This window comes from Fukomys damarensis, unplaced genomic scaffold (assembly GCF_012274545.1).
Source record: "Fukomys damarensis isolate Sample0158 unplaced genomic scaffold, DMR_v1.0_HiC HiC_scaffold_35, whole genome shotgun sequence".
Classification (NCBI taxonomy): domain Eukaryota; kingdom Metazoa; phylum Chordata; class Mammalia; order Rodentia; family Bathyergidae; genus Fukomys; species Fukomys damarensis.
The window spans coordinates 55,941,571-55,965,821 of record NW_022900947.1 but is presented as its reverse complement, the minus strand read 5'-3'; the positions used below and the strand labels follow the sequence as shown (position 1 = coordinate 55,965,821).

The 24,251-nt window shown below is 40.0% G+C and overlaps 1 protein-coding gene across 4 annotated transcripts in view; it reads right to left on the bottom strand.

Moving 5' to 3' along the window:
- Window positions 1–24,251, bottom strand: part of Slc4a4 (solute carrier family 4 member 4) — a 300,898-nt gene that overhangs the window by 86,503 nt on the left and 190,144 nt on the right. For all 4 annotated transcript variants that reach the window (XM_010606103.3, XM_010606104.3, XM_033758911.1 and 1 more), the window contains 5 exons: window positions 22,568–22,655; window positions 19,768–19,922; window positions 19,027–19,140; window positions 16,887–17,061; window positions 4,598–4,731 (listed from right to left, as the gene is read on the bottom strand). In XM_010606103.3, the coding sequence (XP_010604405.1) occupies window positions 4,598–4,731; window positions 16,887–17,061; window positions 19,027–19,140; window positions 19,768–19,922; window positions 22,568–22,655 (666 nt within the window). The remainder of the gene's footprint in view (window positions 1–4,597; window positions 4,732–16,886; window positions 17,062–19,026; window positions 19,141–19,767; window positions 19,923–22,567; window positions 22,656–24,251) is intronic.

Below are 24,251 nucleotides of genomic sequence, written 5' to 3'. Positions count from 1 at the left end.
ATCTTGTACCTCTACATGACAAGTCTTGATTCTCATTTTTTCCCCTTACCTCTGCCCTCCCTTCACCCCCTCTCCCCCTCCCCATCTACAAACACTTTATTTCCATCTTTTCATTATCTCACATTTTTTCTTTTCCCTTATTACCCTTCCCCTACCCATCCCACCTTCCCTATACCTTTAGCTCCTTTGTTCCCATTTCTAAATGTCAGTAATCTTATTAGGATCTTATGTATTATTGCAGATTATTCACACCAGAGAGACTATTCGGTATTTACACATGTGTGCCTTATTTATTTCACTTAGGAGTATATCCTCAAAATGTACCCATTTACCTATGAATGAATCTACTTTCTCATTCTTTATGGCTGAGTAGCATTCCATTTTATAGAAAAACCACATCTTCTTTATCCAGTTTCCAACGGATGGGCAAATGGGCTGTTTCCAAGTTTTAGCTATTACAAGCTGTGCCGCTATAAACATGGGTGGGAGTGCAGACTGGTGCAACCACTATGGAAATCAATATGGAGATACTTCAAAGAGCTTGGACTGGAGGTTCCATTTGACCCAGCCATCCCTCTGCTGGGTATCTTTCCAAAAGAACTAAAAGAATCATATCACAGAGAAGTATGTGCACCCATGTTTATAGCGGCAATGGGTCTCTTATGACTGATAGTAAGGCACTTAACACTTCCCTGAGTCCTGCCTTCACTTTCCTTCCCACTGACCCAGTCAGCATCATGGATAAGAACGGCCCGATGACAGCCTCTGACCTGAAATCTACACTTGACACCTACGTTTGCCCTGGTCAATCCCGGTTCTATACTACAGCCAAAATGATGTCTTTAAATGCAAATCAGACACCTCAGCTTAACACTGCTTGATGGTTTTCCATCGCTCATTTGTAGAATAAAACTCCAATTTGTCACCTAGTACAGTGGCACTCAGTAAGTGGGGTCTGAGGAAGATGGGGTGGTGCTGGGTGAAGGAACACAGGCCTGTGGCTTAGGACATGCTGCTGCTGTGACTCACAAGGCCCCGTGAACTAGCACACAGAACAAGGGGACGGCTCTACCTGTGCTAGCTGAAAACCGGAGGGGAGTAGAAGAGAAACAGTCTTAGATACTGTGATGGTTACGTTTGTGTGCCCTTCTCTGGGCTACAGGGTGCCCACATATTTGGCCAAACATTACTCTGGGTATTTCTATGAAGGTATTTTTGGAGAGATTAACATGTAAATTGTTGTATTTTTAGGGAAGCAGATGATTCACCATAATTCTCATACAATCAGTTGAAAGTTAAATAGAACAAAAAGGTTTGCCTCTCCAGAGGCAAAAGAGAATTTTCCAGTCAACTGTCTTTGAGCCTCCTCTGCAACATCATCTCTTCTTGGCTCTACTGCAGTCAGCCTTCAGATTCAAACAGGAGCACCAGTCCTCCAGGGTTTCCAGCCCACCAGCCGGCCCTGCAGATTTTGGACTTGCCAACCCACAAAACCAAGAGCCAATTCATTACAATAAATTTCTTTCTGCATATGCATCTTATGGGTTCTATTTCTCCAGTGTCCAGATGAATACAGATACCAATTTGTCAACTACACCTCATTTTATCCATGAGGATACCAAAGCCAATGGAAATTGTATCATTTATCCAATGTCAATGTTTTAATGGCAAAGTTGGACCAGAAACTAAAGCTCTTGATTCTTGGACTGATCCTCTTAAAAATGACACAATAGTCTCCTCCCCACCACCATATGAGCTGTATTTCTCTCGATAGGTTATGCATTAATGTTACTTATTTCATCAAATCACATGAATTGGAAAACACTGCCAGAGCAGATAATAACAGTGAAGAAGAACACTATCTTCCACAGATTTCCAGAGACTTTCTGAAGATAGTTTTTCCCATTCCTTTCCAGTTTTATGTGTGTGTCTACAATCCTAGTGTTTAATCCTATGCATATCCTCATGAAATAAGCACACTACTGGGAAAGTTAAGTTCTACTGATAAATTATCTAGCTGAGAGAGTCTCTAAGAGACTTACTTCAGACTTCAATGAGAATGACTCAAAATATCACTAAAACCCATGGGATTTTAGTAAGAAAGTAATATGCTTCAACCAGCCAAAGGGACAAGAAGAGAAGACAAACTTTTCAACAAGTTGATGATCTGAAATGACTCTGCTGAACCTGCAGGACAAAGATTTACCTGTATCTCCAAAAATGGTAAGATATGTTGGGGAGGATCTTGGCAAGACAAAGTAAAACAGTTTCTTTACTGAAGAAACTCTGAGATCCTGCAGGGTGCTGAAACAGGAAGTGAATTATCACTAGGGAAATGTAATAGACAGCACTTCTCAGGCTGACTGGGAACCCAGAAACGTTTTCCATGGTGCATCTAATACACCTAGTCATGGAGAAACACACTTTGGGAAACAGTGATCAACAAGATACTTGGATCTAGATAAGGATTAGGAGTTGAACAAATTCACAACATTGTGAATAACATGTTTGCCACCTATTACATAGTGATTTATTTCTAATCGCTTTATAACTGTTTCCAAATATTGTAAATTACTTGGAATAATGTAACAGTAAAACAGGAGCAAAAGTGAAATAGGAACTTGCTTAGTAAAGGAACTAATCTCTATCCTACAATTATTAAAGCAAACCAGGATTCAAAACATTTTCTGTAGATTAAGGCTCTGATCACATTTCATCCAATAAATCTCTCTGAAAAGGCTTGCATGTTTGTTCCTGTTTACAGAACGTGCTTGTTTAATCTTTGTGCAAAAGCTTTCTTGTCCCACAAAATGTTTTCTTAAACATATAAAAACTGTTTGACTCTTTCTATAAACTGACATGAATAAAATTCTTTCCAATGTTCTCTTCAGACTTATGATGGAAGAGAGATCTGTAATAATGATCTACAGAAAACTCACGACATTATTTAAAAATTTGGAACTTTAAATTTTTAGAAGACTCTTACTGTTCTGAAGCCAGTTTTTAAGGAAAAATGGGTTTCAAATTCTTATTCACTCCTTTATTTTGTGACCATTTTTCATAACACACACAGCTGAAAGGCTCTACTTGAGTCCTTAAATCCAGGAAGTACCATGCAGGTAATTATTATTCTAAAATTAATTCCTTAAAATGCCCAATATAATAACATGGCCATCTGAACAGGAAATGTTGGCAAGGCTTATAAAATTCTACACTAAGCCAGGCGAGGTGGCACATGCCTCTAATCCCAGCACTCGGGAGACTGAGGCAGGAGGATCACTGCAAGTCTGAGACCAGCCTGGGTTACATAGTGAGTTCAGGTCAGTATCAACTACATAGTGAGACCCTGTCTAAAAAAAGAAAAAAAAAATTCTACACTCTATGGATTGAGATCTGCTAGTAAACATAATTCTTTCTTAGCAATATCAAGTAAAGTAGAAAGAGACCAGAATATCAATTTTTATTTTGAATCAGTTGTGTGCTAAAATGGCCACTTATATAATCCATTTAATTGAACATTGCCCTTCTTGGAATGACCCATCAATTCATAAAAGAAAAGAGTGATGTTATTATTGTCATGCCCACCAGCACTATCTCACAATCCCTTTAGCAGCCTGGGCTCTAGAACCAGAAGGTAGGAATTTCAATCCCGGCCCCACCATCAGCTGGTGATGGAACATTTGTCAATTTAATTGCCTGTTCGGTGCCTGCCTTTCCACCTATGAAATAGGATACATCCCCTGCTTCATAGGATTGCTACAAGAATTAAATGGGTTAGCACATGTAAAGTGCTAGGTTGGCACCTGCTTAGCAAACGTCAGTTAGGGTTCAGCTGAGCCCCGGGAGCTGTTAAGTAGAGTCCTGGAACTGGTGCTGGGGACCAAGGACAGGTAAAGAACACTTCATCTTTTGCATTTCTGAACAAGTGACTTTAAACCAGTCATGTAATCTCTTTAGCAGTCTACTAGTTAGGGATATAGCAGGAAATGGCATGCTCACGTGAGATTCTGAGAAACATTCACAGAACGGGCCATTTACAAAGAACAGTGCTACAGGACCAGCAATGCCAAGAAGCCATCATTCACTCCAGATCTGAGAGCTTAAGGAAGTCATGGAGTCGCCAGAGCCTAGAGCACAGAAAGGGCCTCATGACAGGGGCGGAAGTCCAAGAGGATAAGCCACCGCCACACTGCTGTGCTAAAGCAGAGAACAAGGAGACGGGGACACACTGGGCTGCTCACTCTCTTCCTGCCCTGCCGGGGCTCCCCATGAGCCAAACTCCAGGAAGCCAGAGAGCAAAGGGGCTGGGAGTTGTAGTCCTCAGGGGCCCCCGGGGCACCAAGCAATATGAGAAGAGGACAGTTGAAGGAGTAAGTATAAAACACAATCGATGGGCCTCACTTGAATCAAATGTAAAATGAATCTGGACTATATAATTTTTTAAGATTCTTTTGACTTTGAAATCTTAAACATTCCAGTTTTCTGACTGATTCTTGCATCTACCTAGTTACTATTCAGTGCTTTACCTGAGCTACAAATGTTCTACAGTCAAACAGTTCTAGTTTAGAAGTGTGTGTATGTGTGTGTGTGTACATACTTGCTGAAATTAAATAGAAGCCTCTCAAAAACTAAGACAGGTCCTGTGCTGCTCAAAATAGTGAGTGGCTGACCAGCAAAAAGGCAAAAGACAGCTCCAGCGACAGCAGTGCCCAGGAAGCTCTCCAACACGCCCTGAAAGAGAGAAAATATGGGTGTTAAAATGAAACAAACCTTTTTTCTTCCCCTGTGCTATGTCAGCAGGAAAAGAAGCTTCAATGAGTACGTTATGAGGAGGTCCCCAGGAAACACTTCAGGAGTGAACAGTGGGAGTACTCCACCAGTGTCAGCTTAAAACTAGCTTCTTCTCCATCGCATGGGTTGGCTGGTCCTATGTAACAACTGACAAGTAGAAGGCAAAAGATCGCTTTGGTCCTCAGTAAAATTAACTCTGCCGCAAGAAAGGACAAATTTGAGTCATCTGTATGGAAACAGATGCACCTTGAAACCATAATGTTAAGTGAAATAAATCAGACACATGAGCTTAAATATTGCATGCTTTCTCTCACATCAGACACCCAAATTATAAACAAAGAGCAAAATAAAAGACAGATAATAGAAAGTAGGAAAACAGACCTTTCTCAAAAAGGAAGAAGATCAAGCCAAGGGGGGTGGGGGAATATGAAAAAAGAAACTGAGATTTGTTATGTGCACCCACCAATCACACACAAGGAATATGATCGTTACATAATGCAAATATGGACTAAAAAATAAAAAATGAAAAACTACAGGTAAGATCAATAGAATCACATTGAATAATCCCACCAAATGGGTGGAACTGACTTGGTGTTTCAAGTACATGTTTCTCATGTGGTCACCTTCAGTGTTCATTTCATCCCAATTTCATGCTGTAGGAGTGGAGACATACAAAGCTATTTTATAATGGAAAGGGGAGGAAAGTGGAGCAAGAAAATGATTTACATTCTATTCTACCAATTTCTGTGGTATTGATTAAAAAAACTCACTGCATACATGATGTTCAATGTAAACTTATACAAAAGCTTTAATTAACTGATCTCTAAAAGAAATAAATGTACAGATATGAACAGTTAAACCTTTGTGGCCACAAATTCTTGGAATTATATCTCTGAAAATCAACCTGTTATTTCCTTTTGTACAGCAAAACAAAGAAACATGTCATGAAGAATCACTGCCTTACAAACTGACTTTAACCTATTTTATTTTCTTTTTTGCTTTGTGCACTGGGAATTGCATCCGGGTTATACAGGTGTTCTAATACAGAGCTGCATCTCCATCCCCTTTATTTTCTCCTTCTTTCTTTTTAATTTTTACTTTGAGGTAAAGTTTCCCTGAGTTGTTGGGGCTACCCTTGAACTTGAGATCTTCCTGCATCAGCCTCCTCAGAAGCTCTGATTAAGGGCATGCACCACCATACCAGGCTTGGTCCTACCTTTCTTAATCACATCCTTCAATACTAACGGTTTTGATGATAGCAAACTAGTTTGCTTCCTGTACTTTTCATTGTTTCAAACATCAGCTAGAAAAACATGTGTATTTGTAGAATGGCATTTTCATAACTATATTTTCTCAAGGGAGAGATTTTAATTGTAATGAGAAGACAGAGACCATTTATTCATACATAAGGCCATAGATCTGAACAGTAAAATTTGTAAAATCAAGTATTTTTCAAGTGAATGAAAAAATTATATAGATTTAAAGGGCACAGTAATATAAATATATAAATAACATAAATGTAGATTAATTCACCTAGTGCAGCAAAATTATGTGACCTCTGTAATTCCATGTATGTATTAAATATTATAGGAAAGTTTCCCTCTCCAATTGAATAAAGTAGCTGTTCTTAAAAATATTGCTTATATTGCATAAAACCACACCCTAGTCTATAGAACCCCAGTCTACGCTTGGGCAAGTAGACCTCTAGGAAATCTGAGGTCCCCACAGTCACTGTCCGGATTCTTACTCCCAAAAAGCAGGCTATTCACCTGCCAGCCTCACTGCACTGCTTCTTTCCTCTGCCCAAAGAATTCTTTAGCAACTTTTCATCCACTTGTCATTTTACAGAAAATTTAATACATGGGAAGTGATTAGGAAGAAATTGGTTTTAATAATCAACCTACAGAACTTATACTAACTCCCATCTCTGTTCAAAAGCCATCCTTACAGGCCTTCACTGCAATGATTACCCAAAATATTTTTACACTCCTTCAGAGCTACACACATTCTCCTGAGAATGACATTGGCAGCAGCAAGTCCTCAAGATCGGCATTTGCTTCAGAAAGCAGGTGACACCCTTTAGAGTAGCCCTAGAATATAATGAAGTTGAGGCGGGGATGCGCAGGCCCAGAGCTGACGCAGAGTAAGACTGGCTTCTCACATGGTTAGCGAACCCACTCCAACAGTCCATGGAGAAGTCTAGGCATTAAATATACAAGGAGAGGCTGGTAAGGACTCCACTCATGTAGATGTGAGTTCCAGGGGAATATTATGGAAGGGTCATCTCACGATTCATAGCATTCTGGCTCGTTCTTTTGTAGAGGAACAGGACCAGAATAGCAAGATGCATTTACCCAGAAAAGATAGCAAAATGCCTTGTCTTGATTTCATAAGTGCTTAGAAATTGTGGTTCAGGGGATTGGATGATATGAACACCCTACATGGCACAAAGACTCTGGTTCATACACCTGCCCAGCCACACCTCGTCCTCAGCAAGGGTAAAGCTGTGTCTTTGCTCCAGCTGTCTCATTCATGCAGCTTTCCATCTCCTATGCACATTCAGTAGACTTTCCATACCTTTATAGTGGTTTTTTGTTTTGTCTTTTACAACATACACGAAGGGCTAAGCACCTGAAAGGGCCATGTGGCAGGAAAAGCCACACCCTAGTTCACATGGTAGGCAAAGACAGACTGCATCATTCTTTATCAGGCTCAGAGGAGTGCTTATTTCTCATCACTACTGAAAGATCAAAACATGGCCCAGACTGGACATAAGGAAGAAAGGAGGAATAGGGAACTTAGGCTTTTCAATTTGACATAGCTATTAACCTCTGCAGGGGCAAAACAGGATCTCCCAGCATCTTCCACGTTTCTCCTCCTTTCATCGTGCTGCCACCTCTCCACGTGTGCTGTGGGTACTCAGGAAATGCTAGGCCCTGGAGAAGCCATCCCCAAGTACCCAAGTAACATCCTAGATCCAACTAGCAAAGGTCAACAGCCACTGCTGCTCATTCAGTAATAATAACAAACAATTCTTCCAGAAAATGGCTTTGATTCATGGAAGTCTCCTGACATTGAAAGGCAGATTATTTTTATTTGAGTACTTCACCCTTTGGTAAATACTACAGTTTCCATTCTGTGACTGATAATTTTGAAATAGAGACAGGTGATTTGTTATACACATTGCACTGGAAACTTGCTTAAACTTAAAGACGCTTCCAGTGTGTCTGAGTAAAGAACTATTTTCACATTTTGACATGTTCCTCTTCACAATACAGAAATTTTAAAAATAATCTCACATAATGAATAACCATAACTAGAGTTGAAGGCAGATTACAACGTGAACTACCAGAAATCTCTTTTCTGCTTTACTATATTCAGTGTATGCTGATACATGTTTTAAAGAAAAACACGGTATATCTGTCTTTTAATAGGTGTGGCCACAAGTCATGAAGACGCATCCATATCTGACTTCTCAGAGGAAAGAATTCGCCATCAATTCCCAAAAGTACAGATTGGGGGCCACAAAGTGCTCTGGGCCATCCTGGTCGGCCTTTGTCTTATTCAAACAAACACCAACTGTGGATGAACAGAAGGGGCAAACAAACTGGCTGCCAGAAAACCCAAAGCCTGGGCTTCCCAGCCACCAAAGAGCCGGTGATCTTATGTATATCCCTTCATCTCTGTTGATTTAGTTTCTTCACGCAAGATTTAAAAAATTAAGATGATACCAGAAAGCAATGGATGGTCCAGTCATACAACCCCATACTGACATCCAGACATCCATCATTTCCTCCCTCAAAGACTTGAAACCACCTCATTTCTCTACCCCTGAGTGGGTTAGTACGCAAGTCAGATCAGATGGAGAGCATTAAGCACAGTCTCTGATGGATAAAACCTTCTGGGCCCACAGTAACCACATACACAATGCACACACTTAGAGAGAAGAGGAGGAAGTCGAAGACATGGTCTCCAAGACCTCTCCCAGGCATTTTAGCAGCAGGGACATGTCCTGGAGTTATAGATAGCCGACTTAAAATTTTAGCTCTGCCACTTACCTCTCCAAATCCTAATCCTCTCTTTTGTGAAATCAGTGGCTATCTCAGAAGATACATAGACTGCATGAAATAACAGCACAAGAAAACCTTAGAATAAAGTGCAGTACAAAGCAGAGACACAATATGTTTGTTTACTTCCCCTCGCTGCCTTCCATTCTGTCTGCCCAGCCTGTCTCTATTATTTTTCTTTCCCTCAAGAGAGAAAGAAGATGGAAAGTCAAAAAGAGTGACATGAAAAGAAAAAGATGATGATTAGTTCTTGAGGCGTGGGCTGCCCTTTGTGCTCAGCTGCACTTCCGGGAGCAAATTCTAAATCAATACAAGCTGGGGTGGGGGAAGGTGACACCCTGATTTCTACTGCCACTAAGAGGTGCTTCTTTCATTAAAGCCAGCCCTAACAAGTAGTGCATCTTCTTTTACAGCAGTGAAGTCAAAATCCATATCTAAAACAACCTGTGAATGCTTTTCTGCTCACACAAGAATATGACAGTAAATCCAGAAATGGCCTCTGTCTTTCATTACAGCCAAGGAAATTAGGACAAGCCCCCAAATAGTAAAATCAAACATAAAAGAAATCAAACCGGAAGAGCAGAGATTCTAAACATACAAAATCTAACCATGATCTGTAATGCCAACATTTCATACTTTGAGCTACTATGGTCAAGAGACCATAAACAAGACCACTTCTTGTCCTAGCTAAGGCAAAGCAATCACATTTAAGAGAATAAACATTAAAAATTAGAAAAGTATGCTGTCAATTTCAACTTCACTGCAATTTAGTGTTTTTATATAACTCTAAAAAATGATTTTTATTGTTTTATGTCTCTTTTATTAAGGACCTTAATATCTGGAATAATAGTTGCAACCCTGTTCAGGGAGGCTGAGGGGCAGTAATGGAAAAAAGTAAAGGTTAAGGAGTACATTGGTACAGCTGATAGGAAAACAGAAGATTTCCTTACCTACCTGAGAACCTGCAGCCCGGTAAAATTTGAAAGATACAATACTTCACTGGCATTAATTGATAATGCAATCCCTAATAATGATAGCTCAGGCTTAAAATATTTTGTATTTGTTTCTAAGCATAAAAAGAAAAATTTTAGCTCCTGTTTGTGGTGACCTATATGAACTGTGCAGTATGTGGAATAATAAAATTAAATTTCTCTGGATGAGTCTCTGACTCTGAAGTTTAGCCAAGAAAAATGTGCAGCCTAGTGTCACTGGAAAGGCACTTGAGTTTTGAGTGTGAGTTTCAATGTCAGGTCCCCAGCATGCACTGGCCCACATGAGTAATCGTAAGGAGAAAAGGGATGCAAGTATCTAAATCAAATTCAGGTCACCTGAGAATTACCTTGGAAGCTTAAAATTCACAGACCCTTCATCCACACTGAGAAGACTGAATGCAAATCCCTCAGTTGTTATTTCACCAGAGGAGCTGCAGCCTAAAAATCCGGGTTTCTGTCCTGGGAGGTCAGACACCAACCCTCTTGCCATCTCCTGTACCCAGCGTGCTCTGCTGTTAGAGGACGGATCTCTGTTTATGTTACAGGCAGGAAATGAAACCAGGGGAAAACTGAAAAACACATTATATCTCCGCACGAAGAAAAATATGAGCCCGCAACTTCACCAAAAGAGCTTCGACTTCCAGTCTAATAAGGATGAGAAAGACACGAGGCCTTGTACTTTTTGTTTGAAGAGCTGTGAACACGAATCTGAAACACCAAATGCCAGTATAACCTTACACAAAAATCATTTCCAGATGGATAAAAAATTTAAATGAAAACATAAAAGAACTAAAATATGTGGGTAAATATTTTTCTAATCTTGGGATAGGGAAGGCCTCTTTAATCTTATCATGAAGAAAAGAATAAAAATGAAGATTTTGACTACATAAAATTTTAAATCTGTATAGCAAAAGAAACCATAGAAAATGTTTAAAGTTATATAGTAGCTCTAGAAAAATATATTTTGTAACATTTCTAAGGAGAGACAATATCCTTATTATACAAAGAGTTCTTATGAGTCAACGAGAAAAAAACTAGATGTCTCAAAAGCAAACTATATGAAGGATCCAAGTATAACAAAGGTACTGATAGTAAGACTGTGGGAAGATTATCACTCTCACTAAACAGCAGAGAAAGTTAAGCCAAATAAGCCATCCTTTGTCAACTCACAAGCATAACAAAGTGAAAAGGATAAAATCTGTTTCTTGCAAAGATTGTAGGGAATACTGATGCGACGAAATAGCACATATATGACCTAATTTCCAGAAATCCCCATTTCTATACTCATCTATGTACCCTACATTGCAACATGAATGTCACAAGGCCACAAGAATGTTAATGATTATTCTAAGTGATGTTTGTAGGGCAAAATTACCTTCTATAGAATTTTCTGTACCATTTCAATATTCTACAATGCATAATTATACCTTATTATAAAAAGAAAGCTGTTTTCAAAATAGCTAAGCCCCCCAAAAATATTCAGCTTTACCATCACTTGGGACTGCAACACTGCCCAAATCTCTAACATTTTCTGATCACCCCCCCAAAAAAGGGTTGACAAAGGTCTTTCAAATGAAAAAAAAATAGAAAACAAAATACAAATCACTTAACTTCGGTCAAGCAAGTTTAATTCAGACCTTGGAAGGTACATTACTTAAAGTTCTTTTCTCAAAAAAGCAACAGCCAATAAACCTTAATGACAGCTAAGCAATGCAGAATCCTTTGTCACTAAATAGGCTTGTTTATTTTTTCTGACCAAAATAACCAAATTTTATCATTCCCAGGACTATCCCTACTTAGCTTTTCAAACTAGACTGTGTTGCCAGTACAGGTTAACATGTCACTTTTATGTACATTTCAAAAGGGAATGCATTTTGATGCTGAAGGGGAACCCTTGGGTAAAGTGAAATTACTGTGCATTCTCAACACCATAAAATAATTATTAATTGGCTAAATTTTGCTGTTGCAAGTTGTAAAGTCTTTGTAAAGAAGTGTTTATGGTATTGAGGAATATCATATGTGCATAAGAAATGATACATTTTCAACTCAAGCAGATTGATTAAAAATTCTCAACACAGCAGTATGTTAAAATAAAGCCTCAAATTTGGAGATGCCAGCTATAAATGTTCCTTATAATGAGACAAGTTCCCTTAAAATGTGCTCTGTTGGGCTCCATAAATATCAAAAAATTCACAGAATTCTAAAAATCTTACCGCATCCTTTTGCTAAAAGCTTTGTGAAAATAGGATTATATTTACTCCTGGAAAAAATTAAAATTACTTTCTCCACTCAGTCTTCACTCTAGACTGTGCTTAGTCATTCACAATCAAACGTGGATTTAAATTAAAATGCTTTTCTATATTCTAAAAGGCCAAGAAGAATGATTTTGAAATAACATGACCTGCCACAGAGTACCCAAAAGTATCTCTGATGCCAGTTCAGTCCCAGAGACTCATCAATCCGTAAATATGTGTTGTTTCCATTTGATTCAAGGTTCTGCTCAGGTAGTATTTTGAATGAAAGACTCATAACTGTAAAGAAATCCAGGTAGAATATATTCACACCTCAACACGTTACAATTTAATGAGAAACATCTAAATGAACAGAGCAGTATACTTGCTTGGCAACCAAGAATATAAATACACTGTAATGTGATGCCATGTATGGCTATAGAGAGTTTAGTTGTAGAAGAGACGTGATATTGGAATGGGGAGCTCCAGAGCTTGATTCCTTGACACTACAGCAAGAAGACCAGAGCAGTGTTGGTGCTATTTGTTGAAACAGATAAGGGTGTTGCACTATTCCTGGACTTCAGAAAGCTTATGCACTAGATGCCTATTGCTAAGCTCTAAGAAGAGGGAGTAGACACAGCGGGGGTTATATCTTAGTTGACTCCTGGCAGAGAGGCTCATTACTTCTACAAGCCCAAACACAACTATAATTGCTCACACTTAGCAAGAAATTTGTGAATGTTCAGCCAGGAAGTCCCCACGGTCCTCTCAGAGCTACCTGATGGACAAAATACACACACTGGAGTGAGGGATTCATGCAGGTGTTTATGTTGGCATTATAATTTCATTACACTTTATAGAGACATCAAAGCCTCAACTATTTTATTTCGCACATAGTTTCTACATAATTCCCAGGATCACCTGCTTCTAATGATGTGCATCTCATTAGCCATTAGCTCCAAAACAAATTCTTAAATAAAAATTCCTATCTTCAAGCAGGCAAGACCTCCTGAACAGAAGCTGGCAGAAAAGTTTGCTTAGACAACAGTCGTGCAGTGACTCATCTGTGTTTGCACAACATGTTTCCACCCAGCACCCATGTCTATTTGTAGCCTGACAATAAGGCCTTATGTGAACCATCACTTAGCCGTCTGCCTTTAAAAGCAAGGACACTCTTCTCAGTTGATTCACTGGAGCTGCCTGTGCTGAGCAGATAACCCACTGCCTCATTTCTGAAGGCATGTGATGTAGCTGAAGAATATTTCAAACTTTGCCAATGCTTCTCTGCTTAGCCTTAGTCTATTGTACAGAAAGCCAAATGAAATCACCCCTAAATAGACCCACTACACCTACTAGTATGGGGGGGGGGTATAAAAAATCACCTTCATCCTAAACCATAGAAACACTACAACAGGACTCTTATCTACTCTGCTCACCTATCTATGTACACTTAGCATTTAAAACAATGCTTACAGCACAGAAGATGCTCCATAAACATCTGCAAAGGTACAAATTAACCTCTTCCAGAGACCTGTGAAATGACCTAGGCCTCAGCACAAAATACTCTATTGTCCTGAAGCGAAGTCCGGATGACCTCAACTGCCTTGGCATGAAAACTTCTGTACAGTAAAATGCACAGCTTTTTGATCAGGAGATACTCCTCAACAAATTAAACTACTGCAATAAAACTAGTCGTTGAATTTCTGTTCTACAAAATTGTGCTAACAATCATTCTTCTTTTATCCTTCTTTTCCAGTGCTCCTGCCACCGCTAGAAGAACCACCTCACAGTCAAGAAGAACGTAAGTAAGATAATTCTGAATGAAAAGGCTTCTGATGTGGAAGAAAAAAATGTTCTTCAGTATTTTCATTCACAAAAAAAGAAACACTTTAAAACAATCATAGTTTCAACAAAATTATCAATGGCAAAATCTATTAATAAAATAAATTATGGCTGGAAAATATTATCATAGGTTTGCATTTCTTTCAGTTGTCAACTCCCAAGAGTAATATCCAGAAAATGGTTATTTGGTGCACTACTTAATGTCCGAACCATTTATGGACCAAACCATTAATGCTCCAAACTATTTATGTTCCTTCTGAAATCTTCAAAACCAAAAAATAGCTAATCCCCTTCGCACAGCTGTTCCCAGGTCAAGCATCTCAGAGGCAAAAGCTCATTGCCTACATATACACAGCAAAAGCTTTTTCTAAGACCCAGTCAGATGGGAACTGATTCCGGGACAGAGATCAGAGCAGATTCCAGCACACTGCTCCCCGTCTCAGATGCTACATTCCAAAACCCAGTCTTAGGAGGCTGCAAGTATCACAATTCAGCTAAAAAAGGGAGCAAGCTTACACACAGGAGAACACCACAATATCCTCACCTCTGTAAAGACATCCCTGAAAAATGTTAAAAATCATTGCACAAGAAGGTCTCTACATTCTGATAGAATATAGCTTTGTTCTTACCACCCTCTCAAAATCATGGATTTTTGCCTTCTAATAGGTGGCTGCCTGTGTCATCTTCTGCATGCTGGCCTGGGGTGCTTGCTTGCTTGTTTTCCTTTTTTTTTTTTTTTTTTTTTTTTTAGTTTGTTGGTATATTTTAGGTATACAGTACAGTTACATTCATTATTGGGATCTTGTACCTTTACATGACAGGTCTTGGTTCTCATTTTTTCCCATCATCCCTGCTCTCCCTTCACCCTCTCCTCTCCTCCCCCTTTAGAAACACTTTAATTCCATTGTTTCATTTTCTCACATTTTTTTCTTTTCCCTTATTCCCCTTCTGCTACCCTTCCCACTTTCCCTACACCTTTAGCCCCTTTCTTCCTATTTCACATTGTCCATTATATCATTAGGATCTTATGTATTATTATAGTTTAATCACACCAGAGAAACTATTCCATATTTACACAGGTGACATTTATTTCACTTAGGAGTATATCCTCAATATGTGTCCGTTTTCCTATAAATGAATCTAATTTCTCATTCTTTATGGCTGAGTAATATTCCATTTTATAGAAAAATCACATCTTTATCCAGTTTCCAACTGATGGGCAAATGGGCTGTTTCCAAGTTTTAGTTATTACAAACTGTTGTTTTCTTGAACGATCTGTGTTAGTGATCATTATTATACGGCCATCCAGATGAAGAAGACCTGCCCAACATGGGTGTGGATCAGAGCTTCTGAAATGTACTAATGACATTACAGGACAAGTCATATGAGCAGGAAAAGAGAGGGGCTGGAGGTGTCTCTCTCTGTACCTCATCTCTGCACCCATGTGCTGGGTCTCCAGAACCTGTGCTGCTGGTCTCTCATGGACCAGCTGTATGTCTCTCAGACATACATGCGTTTTGGGCATCACAGCATTATTTTCAAAACATTACTTGTTGTCAATATTTAAAATTCACAAGATTTCACTGAGAATTTGAATTTCTAGCCTCTCTTTGAAAATCAGAGAGTGAAGCAATATTGGGGACATTCACATGAGTGCAAGCAGAGATGCATAGCAAGTTCCTCTTTCAGAGAAGTATGAGTTCTGGGGAGTTGTCACTGTCCCCAAGGAAACCCAGGCCATCCATGTGGGAAGCTGTGTGGAGAGTCCCCAGACCCCAGGTGTCAGACTTCCCAGACCAGGGACACATATGCAAGCCAAAAGCCACCAGGCAACAAGTAGCTCTAAGGCCATTTGACTGTGAAGCATATGAGGGACCAAAGAAAGAACCACTGAGCTGAACCCATTAGCCACATGACACCTGAAAGATGACAAAAAACAGCTGCCTCGAGCTCTAAGTTTGAAGACAACAGGTTATGCAGCAAAGCTCATACACAAGGCATTTTAAACTGAAATGCAGTAATTGCTTAAAGTAATTTCTTCCTTTGTATTTGGGACAACATAAATGTATAGATAGCCCCCATCTTCTTTTTCATTCAGGAAGAAATCTAGATGGTAAGGAAGGAGGAATAAAAGAAAAATAATTTTTAAAATTAGTTGCATTAAAAAAAACTGGTAGCATTTATAAATGTCACATTTGGTTAAACACTAATATATAGGAAAGTGGAAGGAGACAATTTAAAAAGGGCTTAAATTGAGCTTAGCCCCTATAGTCCAATGTCTATTTTTTTAAAGACTAATTTAATGTAGTTTTATAAATATTGTTCTGATTGATTAGAATTTAAAACATCCTTACTTTCACTAAAACTGTACCTATTATTCATGCCAAAGGAAGGCAACCACTACCTTCCAAGTAACCATCAAACTGCGGTTACAATTAATGGTTCCAAATTAGCCATGGCAGAATCTTTCATGAGAGACAGGTCCAAGTAGAGAGGAAACCGCTCCCAGGCTGTATCTATTACACTGAATTCTACTGGGATCAAATTATTGTATTGTCTGATGACTCTCTTTGCTCACATAAAAACAAAGAGTAAGGAAGGTACTCATGTGTGTATTCCCAGATTGCGATTGAGCCTGTACTTTCAGGGTAGCAGGATCTATCCTTTGTGCACTGCACCAAAGTAAAGCAGCTGATATGCTTTTGCCCAAATAGCATTCTGGATCCTCATTTCCTTCCCTTCTTTTTCCCACTTGTGACTCAAGCCAGATTCCATCGAGCTATTTCTGTAATTACTAACATGCTAGAAATACAGTGCCAAGCCAGAAGCAAAGTAAAATGCAGCATCCACCAAAAGAAAGAAAATCACGCTGAGTAACTGAAAGGCCATCTGCTCCCAATGGAGCTGCAGGGCTGAGGGCGGCAATCTGCGCTGTGCTATTTGTGTCTTCCCAGCAGACCCACCTGCATGTTGTCAGTGGCATCCCCAAGCAGCCCTCCGAAAGTGATGGCGTTAGTCACAGTCGCCAGATAGATGAAGAGAATCGCTGAAAGAGCCTGAATATTTAAAGCATCATAAAAATCACTGGCAAAAAATGGTGCTTTCCTCTTTATGTCCTTAATTAATCCACCACAGAACCTGGACAGGGAGAGAACAAACATGTGAACAAAGATAAAATAAGTGACTATCAAATACATCGAGATAATTCGCCAAACCACAAATAATTTGTACTTATAACACTTGAGACAATGACAAGATACAATTTAACCACTTAGGATGACACCAGAAAACTGCACAGGAAACAATTTTCTTCTCTCTCTTTTTCAATCACCAAATAGGTGTCATATTCCCTAGGGATCATCCGGTCTGTCTTTAGATGAGAGGAAAACTGTGAGGATAAACCAAAATTTTTCATTACCTAATGGAAAACATCTCAATATGTGAACATATCATACAAGGCACTTCGTAATTCTGGTACAACGCCCTTTCTACCTCATTCGTCCATCCATTCATCTATCCATCCTATAAATGTTCACTGGAATCTCTGACAGACCCACACTGTGGCACTGTTCTGGTTCCAGAGATACAACAGTGAGCATACTGGACCAAAAGCCTTGCACCTGCAGAGTTTGCTTTCAGGGGACATGGGAAAGCTAACAGACAAGTTAAATAAGTAAATGCATAGCACCAAAATCAGGACAAAATTAAATGGGGATGAGATATTTGGAGTTTCAGATGTGGTAGCAGAGTAGGCCCCTTAGAAGATGACTCTGGGGTAGAGGCCTCCAGGAGCGCAGGGAGGCAGGCATGCAGATGCAGGATGGGAGGAGGGTGGCCGAGCCCTCAGCAGGTGGGCAGGTGAGCTGGCTGCTGTAGCAGCCTGTGTCCCTCCAAGCAAACCTTACAGCTCATCCTTCCCGTATATTCCATGGCTCCTGCTCAGAACACCCTCTCCAGGACAAGGGTGATGCAGAGGGTCACCTTTATCTGTACTGCAGAGTGTATTCCTACTTACAGAAGGGCATCGTGAGACTCTATGTTACAATAGCACCAGCCTCACACATTCTGTTTCTAAACTTGACTTCTGATTGCACTGAGAGGTCCCATAAAGGGACAAGCTCACACCACTCCAGTCTGTCTCAGTGCACTCTGTGGTATGTGCACCATGATGAAATCGCCTGGCAACACAATTCTGAGACTACATACCCACCGTTCAGAAGTGAGTGTCATCAGGAGAGGGGGCAGGTGGGGAGAAAGTTTTGTATTTTTTATCCTCTAAAAATAAAGAAAAAAAAAACATTTTCCTCTTAATTTGAGAGAGAAATCCGTGTGGGTCAGTAAGAGAGGAAATAATTTCATCCTTTTAGACTTAATCCACATAGTAAAATGATACACTGATTGGATTTTTTAAAATCCCAGTATGTTTCTTCAAAGAGTCTTATCTTCAGTATCCTACCTAAAACTTTACTTGAACCAAAGTGACAGGGAGAAGCTGAAAGAGGAGAATCAAGAAGGAAAGGAGCTGCAGCCTCCCAGGATGCCTGGATTTCCACAGCAGGGGAAGGATATTTTTATATCCTTCTGCTGAGAACTGCTCTCACCCTCTACTACCTTCTCACTCTGGAGTACAGGGTTGAAGGGGAAGCTGTGTGGGACAGGTCATTGTCACCAGTCAGCCTCAGCCCTGCACGCTCACCTCCGCCAGTGTGACTATCTCCCTGACACCCCCGTCCCCCATCCACCACACTGCCTGCTGCTAGCCCGCAGGTATGCTGTGCAGTGCCCTCCATACCCGCTCCTGCACAGATCACCTTCCACCCTCCAGCACCTTCCTCTGAGGTCGCCATCCTGTTAGGCCTCCTCTCACCACCCCACCTGAACTTACAGCGTCAGACTCCCGTGGCGAGGGCCCCTAGTTCTACTCTAGTTTTTCCCACAATCATCACTTTTGATTCACTGCTATCCCAAGTCCCCATGACAAACAGGTACACTATAAACATCTGTTGCCTGAACAAAGGAATAAAATAAGGAAGGTAAACTTAGAAAGGAAATTTAGATCTAAAGAAAACCTTCTTGTGAATGGCAAAAGGATCCGCCAGTTACCGTCCAGTCCGCTGCAGCTCCTCGCTGTCCCCGTGGCCCCCTCCTCCGTGTCCACCGTCGCGGGGCGTGTCCCCATTCATCTGAACGTTGTCCCCACCGGAGTACATGTTCTTTCTGAGGAAGACAGCAGGGCCTGAGTGGACATTGTTTCACTTGGCTCCTCTGCTTCCCAGCAGCCTCATGGGCTGGCTATGGGAAGGCACCATGAAGCCTCCTGGTGGACGGGTCACTAGCTTTCCTGCTACCCCAGCAGACAATTCTGAAAGTGGCATATTTGGAGCCGAGATCAAGGAGCAGATGACAAGACCAGTTGAATTAAGTATGTAAGAGGGAAATTTTCACCTCAGCAACAAGAGATTTCAAGGAAATGGTTTCTCCTCAACTACCTCATCCGATTTCTCAATATCTTGTATCTTTACATACTTATCTTGAATAAACTGGTATTTGCACAGGTACAGGAAGCCCCCCACACACCCTCACAGATGTCTGTCTTACATGCAAACATCAGAATCTGAGCTCTCTAATTTGTAATCAGTGAAGAAAAATCAAAACATTAAACGTTTATTTCACAGTGTCAAGAAACTGTGAAACCATGACCTGTAAATGGTTCCCAGGAAGCAATCCATCCATGGGGACCTCAGAACATCAGGGCAGCAGCTTAACCCCAGTTTCCTCCCCAGATTCAAATGCAGCCCCAGGGGTTCCCTGGCACCTTAAGGCACCCAGCTGCCTACAACTTACCTTTTGTCAGAGGAGGGAAGGCTCTTAGGAGGCTCTATCCGGATGGCTGGGTCCCACTCCCCAGGGGGAAGAACAATGACTTCGTCCAGAAACTCATCAATCCCAGCAATCAAGTCCTGCCTGTCCTTTGCTTTATAAGCAATGTCATGGAAAACCTACGGAGAAGGGTGTGTCAATCCCACAAGGGAAGTGTTGCCTTGCCTCGCACCACATCAAGCTGACACGCACAGTCCACAGCGCACGGACGTGACTGTCATCCTGTTCCTATATTATGTGCTGTTCAGCTTGAACCAAAATACTTATTCATTTGTAATTTTTATTTTCTTGTGGTGCTAAAGAGTGGTGCTGTGTGCAAGCTAGGCAAGTGCTCTACCACTGAGCTATACTCCCAGGCTATTTCATGGATTCACACATTGATCTCAAGGATACCGGTGAGGAGGAGGAAATAGATATTTTAAATGGGTTTTCCCTCTCAATATAGAAATTGAGAAAACACTCCCTCAATGCTACTATAGAAAACACTCCCTCAATGCTACTCCTGATGGAGTCAGATGAAAACAGGGTGGGGAAATACAACCGAGTCATCCCCCAACACAAAACTACTGGGGCAAACAACCACTGATAACTCAAGAAAGAAAAGTTCAAGCTGCGTATTAAGGTTAAGATTCAAATACTTCGGTTCTCAAGCACATAAATAATGTGAGCTACTAAAAAATTTTTTTTAGTTATATCAGCAACCCTCAAAGAAAAAGAATCTATCTATGTGATCATTTGTCTCTCTTTAGCAAGATAAAAGTTAATCTATCCTAAGCAACCTCCAAAGAAGGAATTTCCAAAAGGTACACTAATCTTTTGTCAACTGTTCCATTCTTCTAACCAAGATCTGAAAGTTCTTTACACATAACCCAAATTTTCATACTTCAAAAGTCAAATTATTTAGCCCCAGAAGAGATTCCCCCTGTTCCATACCCTTACCTACTTGAAAAGATTTCTACTCAATTTCTTCAAGAAAGGCATTTTTCAAAAAGCTATCAAATAACAATTTAATGCTTGGTGACTGCGGCTTTGGCAGAGGGCAACAAAAGGTGCCAGCCTATCCTGTGCAGCAGACACCACCAGCTTTGATTCCATCTTCTCTTACAATCCCTCTCAGAGGCTGACAGTCACTGTCTTTCCCAGCCAGTCCTGCAGAGAAAGGCTGACAAGCCATTTCACTGCAAGACAGGTGAAAGGCTGTTTGGGAAAGTTTTAGAAAAAGAAAGAGGCACCACTCCTGGTGTCAACCTACCCTTGTCTCCCATGTTGAATGGAGATGAAATGAAGAGCTGAGGACATATGCTGTGCAGCACTGATGGGATGAAATGCCATGCCGTCTTAAGAAGAACCTTAGCTCTCAGCTGATCTTTCAGCAGCTAAGTTACATCAACCTCAGCAACTAGCTACCTCCTGACTTTTTGTTACATGAGAAAACTAAAAGCCAAAGTTTTAAGCCACTATATGCCTATAAGTTGCAACCTAAAGCATTCCTAGTTAATGCACCTTAAGAAAAAAATGTTAAAAGGCACTATAGACATGCAAAAAATAAATGAATTCACTATGCCCATGGCACAGTGTTCCCTGAAAGGAAAAATAACAGCAAAACTATACTACATAGCTCTCAAACCCAGAAGAAAGCAACCACCTGCACTATCATCACACAAAGCCCTTACAGAGAAAAGTGCCGCTTCTCCACCTAGCATGTGGGAAAGCCAGCAAATCAAGCAATGATGGAAAAGCAAAACACTTCCAAATATAGAAAGTTGGAAATACACAAAAGCAGCAATTAATGATCCTATACTCTAACAACATTTCTCCTACCATGAGTCAAGTTCAGAGTTTTATTAAACCTAAAATGCATATAGCAACATCCCAGCTGTTACAAGAGACCATGATTCCAAAGTACTAGACACTCTGCAGTAACAGTTGTTGAAACACTTTAGGTATTTATCATATCTCCCCACAAAACAGGAGAACCATAAGAAGATATGCTCTGTAATGACGAAAACAATATGCTATCCATTTATTTATGCATTATTATATAAACATAATTTCCAAAATTATATACTATATAAACATTTCAATTCTAAGAATTAATATCTTAAACACTTTAAGAGACAAAGTTAACACAATGATCTTGAACTTTTTAAAGAATATCTAACATACATCAGTTTTGTGAATTGAAAATACATGATGATCTGATCAAGGTAAACGCACACTCATCTCCTCAAATGTGTGTGTGTGCTGGGGATACTCTAACTCCTCGTAAAACGTACAATGATTTCAACCTTATTTATCCCACTGTGCTTCAGATCATCACAAACTGCATGCATGTACTGGAATATCAGACTTCAACTTGCAAAGAGATTATGTCAACTAAAACTATTTTAAGTTTTGAAAAGAATTTTAAATGTTTAGAAAACTTAAAAGACTGGGGATATCTCAGTGATAGAATATTTTCCCTTGTTTCAATGCTCAGGTCCACAGGTGAAAAAGGAAAAGAAAACATGTCTATGTGTTTCTTCCTACACTGAGTTAAAATCTAATGCATTATGCATTATGCATGCATTACTTTTGAAAACTCTGTTCCATGAGCTGTATAAATGCATTTCCACTAATGACTGTACTTCATATCATGAAAAAGCCTGGCAACTGCACCATTCTAATGAGTGAACCGTGATTGCATATTTGCGGGTACACCAACCCCAACTGGAAACCAGCACAGGGGGACTCTCAAAGAAAGCCCCACCTTCCCACTCCCTACCTCATCAGACATCAAGGTAGCAATGGCTCTGCCGATCTCATGGTAGGACTTGGCTTTCCCCTTAGGGCCTAAGAGAATGAACAAGAACCTAATGGAAAAGGAAAGAACAAAAAACTATAAAACAAATTTCATCAAGCTTAATATACCTAAAACTGAATGTTTATATTTTACTTCATAAAACAATTAGATCTAGAATTCATCTTTAAATGAAGGCAATATTCTTGGTGCTCTGAAAGATACTCTTTCACACTGTTGCAAAATACAAATCATTACTCAGTTTATTTGGAGGCAAAGGAAAATTCAGCATGGAAACTTGAGAAACTTCTTCATGAGCAGGGAAGGCTCACTTTATATACTGTATCAGTCATTCCAACTTTCTGTGTTAAATTTTCTTCTTTTCCATTTCTACTGACTTTTGGAATCTTTGGGGCAAACTCGTTATGCACAATAACTAGCAAGACTTAGAACATCTTTGGATTTCTCTGACATTCCTGTGCCAATATGGGCAGGGAAAATGATCTTCTCCATACTTTTAAGAAATATTTCTATTCACAAGTGTCTGGGAATCAGCAAATACCAATTCTTCTACAAGTAAGCCACATGCCGATAGCCAAAGCAAGGAAAGAGAAATATGACAGAAATTCCCAATACAACATCATTCACATATGGTTAATATCTTTCTGTGAGTGCCTTCATTTTCCTTTCTAAACTTATCTTCGTAATAATGCACAAAGCACTACCCCATAGTACACAGGTTCTGAAACATGCAACTGTGAGCTGGGTCCTGCTTTCTTATTGGAAGGACTCTCACGCTGGGCAAAGATGAAATGTAGCCAGCAGTGGGGAGGAGGGAATTTGAGAAGTAAATGTATATGAAAACCTTATATGGAGGGTGACCCTTGCTACTGACCACATCTTGCCTGACAGAGAGATGAGGAGGACAGTATCAATGATGGTATCATACGCTTGCACTGCTTTTTAAAGCATGCTGAACATTTCATGTTCATCATGTTATTTCAGTTTCCATGCAATTCTGCTATTGCTGTTTCATAGCAAAGAGACTGAGGTTGAAGGGCATAACTGATAACTTTAATAAATGACAGGTGTGAGGGTCGGGACAGCACACTCCAGGTCCTGGGTTCACTCCCAAGAACCAAAAACAGAACCAAAAGAAGAGTAAATGAAGGACCTAAAGACAGTCAGACTTTCTTACATCCTGTTCTTTCAACCACATAATTCTTCCTAATATCACCTGCCCAACCAATATACCAGGCCTGTGATTCAACAGAGAAAAGCTTTCCAGCAGGAACTTCCTTTGGTCACTCACCAGTGCTTTATAACACCAGGTACACTTAGCACCTTACTCTGCCAAATTTCATTATTACATATTTCACTATCTTGTATTAAAAATATTTACAACTAGTATTCTATAAAATGTTACAGTCTACTTCAATATACTGTATATTGAATGTACTATTACTTTTTTCTTATAAAATTCATAGAAGATAGAAAAAGAAACCCAGAATTAAGAAAGTAAAAAGGTGAGCCAGGAGTTGTGGTGCAGTCTTATAATCCCAATACTCGGGAGGCTGAGGCAAGAGGATCGCCACAAGTTTGAGGCCAGCCTGCATTGCATAGTGAGGGCCAGCCTGAACTACAAAGGGAGACCCTACTGAAAAAAGAA